The following is a 14,790-nucleotide window of genomic DNA, read 5'->3' on the forward strand; positions in this document are numbered from 1 at the left end:
CTGCATCAAGTCATGTATATATATATATATATATACACACTCACTTATTACTACTTGAACAATTAACCACTACAACATAATTGATAATGTATTAAAGTTCTGATGTAACTTCTTTGTGTTAAACCGGAATATACATTTTGTACCATAAGCAAAAAAGAAGAAAAAAGTTAATACAGTTGTTATTATTAAACGCTCCCTGTTTGATCTACTCTTCAAGTAAATGTTCGTATATCACGATAATATGCGATATGTCCTTCTAAAGTTACTTTGACCACAGTTAGGAATAGCAGACAGAATATTAGACATTTTAGGATAAGAATGAATTTAAGAAATAAATATTGCATTGATTAAAACATTTTCAATTAATTGGTAAGTTCATCTGATGTTGATAAATAAGTTTCTCTTTTTAATGAATCTAAAAAATTAATATTTTTATTGTCGCATAAATGATGATAAAGCTGTCCTTGGTACTACTTTACAATACAAGTTACAACTCCGACTTACCACTACAGTACTAGTAATACTTTTACTAGTAATACTATAACTTATAAATAATATTAATATCAGTTTAGTAGTACTAGTACTTCTACTAGCTGGTGATTTAGGTTTCTAGCAATAATAGTTAACACTAGTAATGTTGCGATAACTGTTACTGAATTAGAAAGATAACACTTAAGTTGAGCAGTTGATGATACATAAGATTTTGTTATTAATTACATTCAACTACTTTACTTAACTGAAACTTGGTTAAATAGTAAATATAATTTATACTTTTATGGTACATTGCACTATAAGTACGACTGGTGCTATTACTACTAGTACTACTTACTGATACTACTAATTTACTAGTATTTGTAATAGATGTAGGCTACTTTCCATACTGGTGGTATTAATACTATTATTAGATGTATGTTAATTTATTGTGCTTTGAACGTTTAAGCCTCAAGTTTTAACAGAATTATAGTTTTACACCAATACAATAGTAACAATATAAAGCAAAATCAAACCAATAGCAAATAAGAATTTAGTACGATTTACTTTTAATATTCCCATGAGCAATGCTGCACCATAGGTAATTTATAAGTACAAGGGATTGATAATGGCATTTGAAGAAAAGAGCCATAACTTAATTCTGTCAGGGGTAGTGCCAAGACTTAAATGTGAAGAAAGGATTATAAGTAGGTCATTAGGGCTGAATGTTATGTTTGTTAATATGTACAGATGAGCATATTGGCTGGGTGGACATCTGGGGACCACTTCTGTGGGAAAAGGAAGCATTTTGGAATGGATAGTTTACACTTAAGTAGAACAGAGGCTGGCTTGTTTTTAAGGGCTATTAACTCGGGTGTAAGGATAGCTTTAAACCAGGACTAGACAGTGGTGTGGGCCAAGATAAATTAAATCGTAAATGAAACAAGATGTAGAGAAAAGTGTAATGTAGGAACATAGTGCACAAGTAATTGTAAAGCTAGATTTAATTGATAGTATTGTAACACTAGGAGAAATAAAATAGTGATTTTAGAGCACTAGTTGAAAAAATAGGTTTTTGATATTATTGAAATGACTGAAACTTAGTTAAATATAAACAGTTTTGATCACAGATGTTTTGAAATATAAGATTATAGGCAATGGTGTAGTGGTTAAAAAAAGTCCCAGTGATTAGTGGCATTTTTATAACTCATTATTTTACTTTTAGAATAACTATCTAAATAATACAATCTTATCATTTAACTGAAGTATATTATTTAATCAGTAATTTTTAAAATGATTAATATGAAACATAAGACTTTCATTATTACAAAATGGACTTAGTAAATAATTTTTGCTTTGTTTTTTGTACATTTATTTGGCAGCACTACTTGAGACAGTTACAGGTCACGAGCTGATATATGTTTACTGTTGCATTCTATAGCAATGTATATGTAAGGCTTTACCATGACTTAATATCTACTTATCCTGATTTTCAAGATATACACATACCAGAACCCTGCCAGTTGTTGGATAAAATAGTGATAACAGTTTTGCTGATTCTGATTGCCTAAAAGTTCTGATATTCATTTAATACTTGATATGGAAGAAAAGTGGGCATTCTTGGTGAAATGAATTGCTTTGTATGGGAACTCGGGAAGGCATCTCTACTGAAACATACACATGTGTTGTTTGACAGAAGTGTATTTTTAAGTACTTGCATTTAAGTTGAATGCTAGTCAGGATTAATATGTGTCCAATATTAATTATTGTTACTACTATATAGTTTTTAACACCAACTCTAATGAGAAAATATTCAGAATGTGTATAATAATTATTATTCTAATTATTAGCATGATTATGACGATATTAACAATTATAATCTTAATCTAATAGTAAAGTTTCTCACTAATTTTATCAATTTTATCATTCTCAACTTCCAACAGGATGTATCTCACATTTTACATATAAAACTATTCCTTCCCCTCTTTTGAATACTCTAACTCTGTACTCTAACTCTGTTAAGTAACCTATAACCAGGGAAGTAGTGGAACCAGACTGGGATGAAGTGGCTCTTTGGCACTTTTTTAGTCTCATGGTGCTCAGCAGGAGTATTTTAATTTCAGGCATATAGGTTAGGAATTGTAAGAGCCAAACCATGAGAGAGAAAGGTTTTTTTTAGAAATTGTTTAGGATGGTTTTTCTTCCCCAATTGGCCAGAGAACCTACTAGGAATAATGCTGCTCTAAATTCATAGGTTTATTATTAACTTAATATATATAAATGATTGATAGAGTGGAGACTGGTGAACATCAGAGTGTAAAGTGATCATTGTTTATTAGGTTTGGTGTTTTACTGAATATGGAGATCGGGATAATGAGATTTTGGTTACAAGTTTCCAAAAGGAAAGTTATAAGGGATATGACAAGAATTGGGCAACTGAATTAATTGGAGATACTGATAATACTTAGAAAATAGATTTTTAAATATCAAACACGTTCCTTATAGAAAAGAGGAAGGCTGCAAGCAAAAGACCAGGTTAGCTTACAAACAATATAAGGGACAAAATTAAATAAAATTGTTATAAATTTAAGAAGTTTAAATTCATTGCTATGATGGTTATATAATATCAAACAGGACATTAAAAAACCAAAACGGGTATATGAAAAAAATGGTTGACTGAATATTTAAAAATCAACAGAAGGATTCCTTTAAATAAATTAAGGGTAAGCAAAATGTTAGGATTGGTGTAGGATTTTTGAGGGTGATAAAGAAAGAAAGGCTAACTTCTTATGATTATGAGATGGCTAGTCTACTAAATACTACGTTTTCTTAAATGTTTATTAAGGAAAATGTAAAAAATTTTTCTCATCCCGATTAGTTGTTAGATGGAAACAAGACTGGATAAAATGATAATGTTAATTCTGAGTTTGATATGACTCCTGGACCAAATTATATTTGCTCACTGGTTTTGAAAGATGTCAAGGATTGGACATGTGAGCCACTTACTAATATTTTTACTAATTACTAATAATTAATAATAATGAATAGTGAGCAGGTGCCATAAGATTGGAAAATAGCTAATGTTACTTTTCTTTTTGAAAGATGGTGATAAAAATTGTCTTGGTAATTATAGGCCAATTTGTCTTACATGAGTGCGGGTAATAGTTTTTGAAAGTCTGATAAAATATTGCAAAGTCATTTAGTAAAGTTTGTAGATTAGGATAAGGGTCTGGAAAGGGTTCAGAAGAGGGCTGCTAGGATGATACTTTGGATGAAAATGTTATCATATGAGGATAGGTTAAGATATCTGAACTTGTTTTCTCTTGAAAAATGAAGAGATAGAGAGTATCTGAATGTTGATGCATCATCATCTTTTCATATTTAATAGTGAGAATAGTAAGACTAGGGAACACAAGTATGCATTTTGGCATGGAAGAAGTCATCCTCAGCTAAGATGGCTTTATTTTTCTAACAGTGTTGTTTACTTCCAGAACAGTTTGCCTTCAGATGTGATGGAGGCAGTTAATTTAAGGGAAAGCTTAATAAATATTTGAATATCAAGGGCTGCTTTTGAGATTTATGTTAATTTAGTGGATTGGACAGCCAACAGGTCCCCTGTTGTTCTTTAATGTGATGTTATGTAATTATCATTATCATGTTAATTTCTTCAAATGACACTAAAATTATGCACAGTATTGTAAAATAATCTTATCCAGAATACAAGAAGACAGTATCCTTCTAAATTTAACTTCAGTTTTGACTTTTATAGATTCATCATAAAACACTATAAATGAACTCATTGTCATAGGTTTCAAACCTATATTCTTCTCTTCACACCACCAGATTCTTTTCACACATAGGGCTTATAGTTCTATTTAAGTTTTTGTATTTAAATAACATCACTTTACCCACAGAATATTGAAACACATTTTCAAGATGCTGCTCTCACTTACATTGAAATATAACAAGACTTTCCATGTGATTTTAAAAGGAATTCTCAACATTACCAACTTAACAGAAATATAAGAAAAATATATTTATTTAGCTATACTGATTGCTAGGTTGATTTTTAGTTTCACTTTAAGTACATAACTTACTCTGATCAAAAGTTGATATTAATTGTAGCTAGAATATTCTGTATTGAAAGAGTAAAGAAGTAAAATTTATAACTTTTTAATCATTGTGCCTAAACTTGCTTAAAACATGTGTACAATACCATTAACAAACTAACATCTTGTCCCTCAAGACACTAATATGCTGTATAGCAGTTTAATGTTCATGTATTGAAGTAACCATATTAATGTAAACCTATGTTTTTATTGATAGCTAAAAGAGTTTACTATTTAAGTATCGTTGTTTGAAATTAATGTAAGATTAAGAGAGAAAATATAAATGTATAGTCTTTAAATAAACATTCATAGTCATCAATGAATTGTCGGTATTGTAAGAACTTTGTTTACTCAAACAAATGCACACTTAACTTGTACCTTAGAGTAGCAGTGTTACTACACTTGTAAACAATGGCCTATAAGCAGACATCTTTAAAGTGTTTTCTACGTACAGATCTCTCTGCTTTTAATATGCATAAAATACTGTCTAGATGTCATTACCATGGTGATTATTATGTATTTATTGGTTATAAATTTTGATATGTTTGATTATGGTTCGTTATATGTACGTGGATATGATTGACTACTTTTACTTTTGTTTCAATATCTTATTTGGTTTTGGTGGATAATGACATAACTTTAGTAAATTGGATGTAATCTTGCACTCACTTTAGTTCTTAACTTATTGAAATAATTATTTGCTAGATCCAAATAAAAGTCATTGCAAGCAACTAGAAAATTTTGTGCCTATATACTATTTTCTGTAGTGAATTCAATTTCAGAGTCATTTACCATCTAAACTGTAGTAGGATTTATCAGCCAGTCCCAATAATGATGAAGCTTCTGTTGAATTTATTTCTATTATTTCCCAGGTACATAGCATTTTAAAACTTTAACCAATATCTCTCAGTATTGATTTTCTTCATTATATGGATGAATGACTTTTTTTTTCTCAATTGTCACACGAGTAATTGACCCAATCTCAACTAATCACCCAGTTGGCTTTGAATCTGAGATGGATTGTCCATGAGTCCATGTCTCAGTTTGTACTTATTCAATATCTGGTGCAAAAGTGTTTTGAATAAATACTTTTCAAGGAACTCTTCACCTGATTACCATGGTTTTGTAATCATTAGAGTCTTGGGTGCATCTGCTTCTTTGCTTCATCTGCCAAAGATGTCCTCTTTACTTTGGGGACAATGCATTTTATTCATGAAGTAATTTCATTTGGTCTTGCTCACAGGAAAGATTTTCAATGGAATCTTGCCTCTCACTGGTATCTAACAGAATTTCCATCTTTCCTGCTACTCCCAATTACCTTCAACTTTGGCTTAATCAAGGGTTTACTGCTGTGGGTTCCCCTTTTCCTCTACCTCATCCAGAGTTGCAACTCCTGGTAGATGTTTTTCTCTATGGTTATAGTTCTGTATTAGAGAAACATTACCTTTCAAGTTCATTGTCTCTTCAGGAATCTATTTCTCATATCAATATTTTGGATTCATGAGCAGTTGAATATGTTTGTCAAAGATTTCTACCTTTATCAACCATTACTGTGTCTTACTTCTCACAGACAGTTCTACTGTAGTAATATATATCACCAATCATGCAAGAACTCAATCCCACAGTCTTTGTTTTCGTGCAGTATCTCTACATCTTTGGCTCTATGCAAAGAATATATCTCTGAGCTTGTTATGTACTAGGTGTTATGAAAACCCTAGAATGGATCCTTCACTTTTTACTTTTAAATGATTGATGCATTCACAATGGTGGACAGTCAACTTCTTCCAGTTTACCATTCCTCTCTTTCAGACCATACTTCTTTAGTGGTGGATACTTTGAGTTGATCTTGGGAGAATTTTTTTGTATTTGATTACCCTCCTCTTCCTCAGTCATTGATCAAGATCAGTTCCTTAAACTTTCAAGTTTTCCTCATTTCTTTACATTAGTCTGCTCATCTGTAATTTCTATCATTGAGTCATTTATCTAAAGAAGTTCATATTCCACTACCTCTTTGGAAACACCTGCTATGCCAGCCTTAAATTTCCATGTACCACAGACATTTGTCGTATACAGTATCATGGTTGGCTGTTGTGGTCTCTTATTAGAGAAGCCAGGTTCTCTTCTTGAATAGCTTAAATGTTCTCACATTCTTGTGGATGTTCATCCCTGACTTTATCTTGTTGGGCTATCTTCAAGAGTTAATGCTTTAGAAATCTGTTTTCTTTTCTTTCTCCAGATCCAAATCCTACAGATTTCATCCTTTTTTATGTTCTCGATCATGTCTTATTTGTTTCTTCCATAGTAGGCTACAAAACTGCTTTCTCTGCCACCTTTAGATGTTACAGAAGTAATCTTTCTTGTCCCCACACTTTCATGGCCTCTTTCAATGACACTTGAATGTTTTGTTAAGGTGTTTCACTTCTCTTTTTGAACCATTACTGACATGATTGCTCTTTCACTGAAGATGAATTTTCTTTTATTACTTGCTTCAGGTAAGAGAAGATCTCATGTTTATGCTCCTGATGCTTCTCATACTCTTTTTCTGTTGTTGTCATTTCTAAGAAAGTTTGAACTTGTATCCTGATAAGGCTTTCCTACTAAAGACTGGGCATGTAAGAGAAGGTAACTACTCTTCTTTTCTAACTTGTTACTTTCAAGTATCCTGACTAATCCAAATTTTTGTTCAGCAAAATGTTTTTTTTGGTCTTGTCAGGGTCATTCATTGGTATATTGTATATTGGTATATTGGGGTCTTCCCAATGAGCTCAAGATTAGTTGTTTATACCTTATGACAAATCTTGCTCCATGGAAACTAATGAATTGGTGTGTATAGATGATCTGTGATGTCTTTCATAAATTTAAGAGTGTATTTTAGATTACATCTCATCAGATTTTCTCCTTGGCAATGTCTTTGGCTCCCCCAGTCTCAATACCCATTATAAGACATATTACAGGCTGGCATGTGGATGAATCTAAATACTTTTCATCAATTCTATTTATACTACATTGCTGTCCTTCAGTTTCAGGATTACTGTTGACCCATGGTTGTTTTCCAAGCCACATGAAATCCATAATAGGTTAGTTGTTCTCTTTTAAATGCATACTTATTTCTTGGGCCCACACCTATATTGCATATAGTGACCCAGGTATTTTCTATTCCATCCATGTTAACAATTACATGGATGTCTGGGGTGGAAAAGGGGCTTGAAAAAGTCTCTCAGGTATTAGGAGTGTATATGTTTAATTGTTTATACTATTTATTACAGCCAGGAAATTCTATACATATATGGATTTGTTTTGTTGGTCTCTTGGCTGTTTATTAACCTCTGCATTTGTCCTTGACACATTTTTGCTCTTTGCACTGGTGCTCCATGAGAGGGTTCTGTCCTTTGAAAGGGAACAGGAGATGTCATCTGATGGCTGATGATGCCATTGCAGGTATGTGCTTGCATGACCTTGGCTCTTACCAAGGTGGGTAACATCTATCTTTTTATGCTTGTTTTCTGTTTTATTTTTGACATTCCCATTGCACTTTCCTCAAGTTGTTGAGCCTCATTCTTGGGAGAGCTTGAGTCTTTTGTTAATTTTCTCTTAGACCCCATCAGTTTGACCAGTTTTGTGACTTAACTAACCTTTTTAGAGGTGGAATATAGTGTGACTAAACCTCAGGTGTAAGTCCAGTCATAATTTTTGACTGGACTGCTTTTCGGAATATCTTCCAATACAGGAACAGAACATATTATTCTTTATACCTGTGCCTCCATTATAGGCTCCACATTATTGCCCTAACAGTATGAACTAAAGGGTGCCCAAGATGTAGTACTTTGTACCCAATGTGACAGTTCTCCTGGTGTCCAAATAGCAATAAATCACAGTAGGAGTTATCTGTTTCAAGTGTTGGTAATATAAACAAGAGCATGAAATATTATACCACACACTGATTAGCTTAGGCTAGGGGGAAGTTGACTTTTTATTGTACTATAGTTTTGTTAGACTAATATGAGATGTTTATGATTTATATATTTGAGTTACATTTTAAAAAAATGTATATAACAATGAATAAAAAAATATAAATAAAACAGTGGTTTGTAGTACTCATGGTGTACTTGAGTAACAATCCATGATCTTCTCTAATGTAGCTTTCAAATATGCATTTTAGAAAATGTAAAATATATCGGTCACTAGAATAGGATGTCTCAAAACTACTGTAATTTATCCAGCTATTTAAATAAGCTATAAATAGGTTAATAAAATTCCATAATCATTCCAAGCTGAAAAATATGATCACCACATAAATCAAGTACTTCCTCTAGACTAATGGCTTATGGTGCAAAATGGAACAGATGTGTAAGATTTATGTAGAGGAAAATCTACTCTTTCCAGTGGTTATACACATACCCATACATCATGTAAAGTTTCTTAGCAAATAATATCAAATTCAGAGAGAGGAAAGACACTTTTCTAGTGGGTTTGATAAATTTATTGGTCTCAGGAAATCAAGAAGATAGGAGGCTCAGATTTTAGGTTCTTGCTTGTAGTTGTGTATAGTTTGTGTTTTTAATTAGATGAAAACTGCAGCAGCTGAAATGGAGAAATTGGAGCTCAGATGTGTCTTGTGACACAAATCAAATTTCTTTTTGAATTTAAGAAGTTAAAATTTAGATAATGTAACGATTTCAAGTTTAAACTACCTCTTCATGCCAAGTTTGTAAAGTTGCTTAATTAAATTGTGAATATAACACTGGTAAAGGTCATGATATATGAAAAAGAACCAGCATAAGATTCGAAGAGTTACTCAAAATAATGATTGAATCAAATAATGTCATGAATATAACTAATTAAAAATTGTTTCTAATTATGACTGTTTTAAATTTTTCTTACAATCCTAAGTAATCAAAATGTCACCATTATGATTTTTCATCATTATTTTCAATTAACTGAACTTCAGTTTAATCGATTAGTGTCATAATTCAACAAAAAATAATCAAGTACTCAAAATTGGAATTTCTGATTAATACTCTTTTTGATTATTTCAACTACTCAAGTTTCCTTGATTAGTTGAATGTATTTGATAATAAGCCCAGCAATAAATCGATTAGCAAGTTCCACTAATTGCCAACCTCTAGTTCTAAATATAAACCAACTACTTGTTTATAAAATATAAATCTTTGTTTTGCATACATGTACATGCAGCATACAAAATCACCATAATAGTATGAGCTTTATTAGGCCATAAATCATTTCATAAATAAAATATAAAGTATATACATTTCTCTTCTTAACATAGACTACACCTTCAATAGCATCAGTATGCTAGAATAAACTTGTAAATTAAGAGTGTTTTAAACATACCGTGCATAATCGAGTATTATAGTTGGCTGACCCAGTTAATGTGCATAGCTTTGAGATATAAATATAAGAAAGCAGTATTAAATTCCCATTGAAACTAAATTTTTTCTCTTCATCTTTGTGTAGTTACACAATTTCTGATATTTTTAAGCTAGTAACATTTTGTTTTATTAGTGATTATTAAGTAATGGTCTGTAAAACTAGATGGGTTGATTGTAGAGAATTTAAGTGATAAAAATTTAGGACTATGTTTGTTTTAAAGACAAATACTAAGTACTATTCTTTTTTTCTTTTGTTACAGAATAAAACTATAGATGATGATGATGAAAACTAGAATTTTGCATCTTTTTCAGTGCTGAATTAACTGAAAATTTAAATTACTAAAAGCTACAAGTACTCGAAAGCGGCATCCACAACAAGCAGGTGCCATACATATCTATTGATAGGAGAGCATTCCTTTGCCATTGTGGAGCGAGGAGAAGAACTAGATATGAGTGGGCTGGCTGCCATACCAGACCTGCTCCCTACTCTTCCATCTCAGCAACCTCAAATCATCAAAGAAGGATGGCTCTTAAAAAGAGGTAAGAAAATATTAGAACCACAAGTAAATTTAAATTTCTTATAATTTTCAACATTTTTCTTTACCAAGCCCTCTATATAATCACAAATGTTTGGATGTACTTAGCCAGAATTACTGTACCTACCATCAGTAGGCAAGGTTTTCTTGTTCAGTAATTAATTTTAGTGATGATATTTCATTATATCTATACATGTCAATTTAATTAGATGCTAAAATATAGAACTAATTTTAAACTATAAAATTAGATTTTTGCTTTATGGTTTAATATCAATGCTATTTGTACTTTTTTGTTAGCTTTTGGTATCTGTAAAGGATAAAGTACAGTACCATTCTTAAATGTATAAATACATTACAGTAGGGGAAGTGATTTTGAAATGCTCTACAAGAAGCTTTTAGTACAAAACATGTTTGCCTCTAATGATAATTACAAAAATTGGTAATAAGTTTGTAACATTGATATCTGTCTCTTTTTAAAAGCTAATACAGCAACATGAATGCCAATTAATCCTTGCTACTCGTATAACTTAGACATTGATATCTGTCACTTTGCAGAGCATTACCTCTCATCCATAGAGTAAGTATTAACTGTATGATTTGCTATACTTTAATAGACCTGTTGTATTGGAATAATTTGCTTGTAGCTCTGCATTTTGAGCATGAAGTGATTCTGAGGATTTCAGTTTTTGAAATCATAAATGCATCACTGATGCTAACATTCACTTCAATGGAATCTATATATATTGGGGATACCTTTGGCTAAACATTGTAACTGATGCTAACATTCACTTCAATGGAATCTATATATATTGGGGATACCTTTGGCTAAACATTGTAACTGATGCTAACATTCACTTCAATGGAATCTATATATATTGGGGATACCTTTGGCTAAACATTGTAACTGATGCTAACATTCACTTCAATGGAATCTATATATATTGGGGATACCTTTGGCTAAACATTGTATTTAAGTTAATCATATCATATTTGTAAAATAAGATTGTTAAAATTAAATATTCTCATACATTTGACAAAAGAAATACAACAGAAAATCCTCTATGTTAGAGGTTATTAGTGGTATAAAAGTAATAAATAAACATTTTAAGAAGTTTCTGTGGAAGTATGAAAATTAAATGTTCATTCTTAGTGTCAAAATTTGATTACAAATTTTAATATACGAGTTGAATAAGGTTTCTCTCTGTGCTTGTATTTGTGTATAGATTTATTGTATGTAGGTGCAACTGACCTGAATAATAACCTTGTTACACTAGAATAATTTCTAATATGACAAGGTACTTGTAATTTCCTGTTGGTGATATGTTGACTGCTTTCCATACATTTGTACATTTCTCTTGTAAATAACCAATTGTTAAAGTTGCTTGTTATATATACGTTATTTTAATAATTACGGTTTGCTTACAATTTCAGATCTTCTTAGAAATTTATACTGTTTATAATCTTATTTTTTGTAAAATTTGTAGAATAATTTGTTATTTTGAGTGTGAGAAAAAGCAAGAACTTTTCAGTTGTTATGGAAACCATGGTACATATGCATATATTCTTTCTTTCACAGTTATTGATTAAAGTAATAATGCATATTAAAATGTATGCTTCTTTCACTCTTTTTTTTTCCTCCAATGTCCTTTCTCTATATGTACTCATGTACTGTACTTATTGAATATGTGTGTTTAAATTTTGGTATCTAAAGTGCATGTAATATTAGAGTTGGGTGAGTTAATCAATATAATTGATTACCTATGATCAGTGATTTAGATTATTCCAACTTTCAATTTATCTAAATTACAAATAAATCGTCACCAAAATTATCAACTAATCAAAATATATTGTTCCAATTATTACTGTTTATGATTATTTCTGCAGTTCATTGAAATAATGATGAAATCCAATGTCACTAGAATAATCAACTAATTGAAATTAGGATTTCCAATCATTCAGAATTATGATTGAATCCATTGTCCCCAAAATAATCAACTAATCAAAATTAGAGTTTCCAATTACTTACTGTTTTGGTTATTCCAACTGTCCAAGTAATCAATATATTGCTATAATAGTTGTTTGTTGTTAAGCATAAAGCTATATGATATGTGTTTGTGGGAGTGCCTTGTGATTTAAAGGTCTTGGATTTGATTTCCATTACCATTAAATTTGTTCACCTTATCTTAGCAACTGGCTAGCAATACCAACCACATTTTATTTTGTTTATATTTTATAATTGTGTAACTGTATCCTTTAATGTTGTCTAAGCAGGTATGGATCTAGGAAAAAGGTCCGGGGGGGGGGGGTATGGACCTCTTCCATTTGTTTCAGGAATTAATAATTGTATTCTTTAATTTTCTGTAAGGAGGCATGGAATTAGGGTAGGGGTCCAGAGTTTGATACTCTCCCCCTTCACCAATTTTCCAGAAATTAATAAACTGTATTTTCTAATGTTGTACAAGTAGGCACACATTGAGGAGATGTAAACCCCTCAACCTCCATTCTTTTTCAGAAATCAATAAATAAACATACAGATGTCCTTTCACTACTATATAGTATCAGAAAGAAACATTAGATGTCAATGTTTATTAATCATCATAAAATGTTTTTGATATTTTTTTAAACCAACACAGCTGGAGTCTGTAGCAATCAAGTTAAGGCCTCAGTCAGTAACTGATTATCTCTAAGCTAATACAATAATATGAATGTAAATTAAACCTTGCAGCTTTTTTAGCATAGGCTTGTTACAGAATTGATTTTTTTGTTACTTAGAAGTTAAAATTCTACTGAAAGTGATGTTTTTATTATTGTTGATGTCTAAAATATGTGAAAATGCAAGTGATATAATGGTATATGTAACAACTTTTTAAATGAAATTGAAAATCTGCATCCTGTTCACTAATGCTGAAATATTTTTTTTTCTGAAGATGATTACAAATGATTATAGTTATCTAATTTTAAGTAAAAAATTAAATGTTTGTTTTTAACTGTTTTTATTTATGTATCAATCACATTATTAGAAATACAAATATAAGCTTTCAAATATAAGCTCACTGAGCTAATCATTTACAGAATATATCAACGTTATTTTAACTTTGTTTGACATATTTAGTTTACTTTAGGACTATGGGCAACACTGATTGATACAAAAACTATATTATTATAGTGGAAGTCTCTTCTTTTATGTAAAAAATACTGAAAATTTGGTTACAGTGCTACACAGCTAATTTTTAAAAAGTTAACTGGTATCATATAATCATTGTAAAGATGAAACATTATTGCATCTAGTATGGAGAAGTTAAACATATTTTGTTACTTGTTAACACAATAATACTATATTATCTGAATAACTTTTCTAGCCTTGTTGTTATTAATTCCCTAGTGGTTTTCAAACTATGTGAGATAAATTTATAACTGTAAAAAGCTTTATTTTACAGAATATATTGACCATAAGTTTAGGATACTTGAAGAACATAAAATAATATTAGGTTTTTACTTTGGCTAAGTACTTATTTCTTTAATAAATAAAATGAGTTGTAATAATCCATTTCCCTTGGCTGGTTACAAAGTGTTTTAGTAACTGTGTACTTCTAGATAAAACACTTAACCCGTTACCTTCCATGGACATTTTGTCTTATCATCAGGGTAAAATCACATTTTTGAATTGAAAAAAATTATAGAGAACTTATCTTTTATTGGATTTCAGATTTTATTTTTGTAAATAGTAGCATAACATTCAATTATTTGTACAAAATTGGATTACTTAATGAAGTTTAAAGAAGTATTTAATTAAAAAAATCCCAAAATACATTTTAGACTGTAAATAAGTGCCCTCTAAGAAGAAAATATTTTTTCAATAATTAAAAAAAAAATTCCTTCTAGTTCAGCACTGGTCCTGCCATCTATGATTGGTAGCTAAACCTTTTTCTAGTCTGTTTTCTTTATAAAACAGTGTCTGGGCGTGTTAAACCTCAGTTGTAAAACATTTAGCCAATCCTAGTCGAAGATGTCAATTTCAGTACCATGTTATTCCAATTGCTGTATTTTAAATTTGACAAATCATAGGATGATAAGGAAAGCACATGACAAAAGTTGTTCTCTGGATTTTACAATATGAATGTGGGTGGTGCTTATTATAGTAACTGCCATTTTATGTAGAGGTTGTATTTAGTATTGGCCAATAGTGCTTTTCTATAAGCATTAGAGAACTTGCTTCTGGGAAAAACTGCATGTGATGTACATGACTGATATTATTTTTTAGTAGTTTAAGTCATGCTGCATTAT

At 30.7% G+C, this 14,790-nt stretch overlaps 1 protein-coding gene across 1 annotated transcript in view; it reads left to right on the plus strand.

Moving 5' to 3' along the window:
- The first annotated feature begins 259 nt into the window (after positions 1 to 259).
- Positions 260 to 14,790, plus strand: part of LOC106461954 (RAC serine/threonine-protein kinase-like) — a 50,436-nt gene continuing 35,905 nt past the window's right edge. Inside the window, exons 1-2 of the mRNA XM_022389058.1 lie at positions 260 to 369; positions 10,231 to 10,510. Coding sequence (XP_022244766.1) covers positions 10,420 to 10,510 — 91 coding nt within the window. The 5' untranslated portion in view covers positions 260 to 369; positions 10,231 to 10,419. The remainder of the gene's footprint in view (positions 370 to 10,230; positions 10,511 to 14,790) is intronic.

This window comes from Limulus polyphemus, unplaced genomic scaffold (assembly GCF_000517525.1).
Source record: "Limulus polyphemus unplaced genomic scaffold, Limulus_polyphemus-2.1.2 Scaffold1065, whole genome shotgun sequence".
Classification (NCBI taxonomy): Eukaryota; Metazoa; Arthropoda; class Merostomata; order Xiphosura; family Limulidae; genus Limulus; species Limulus polyphemus.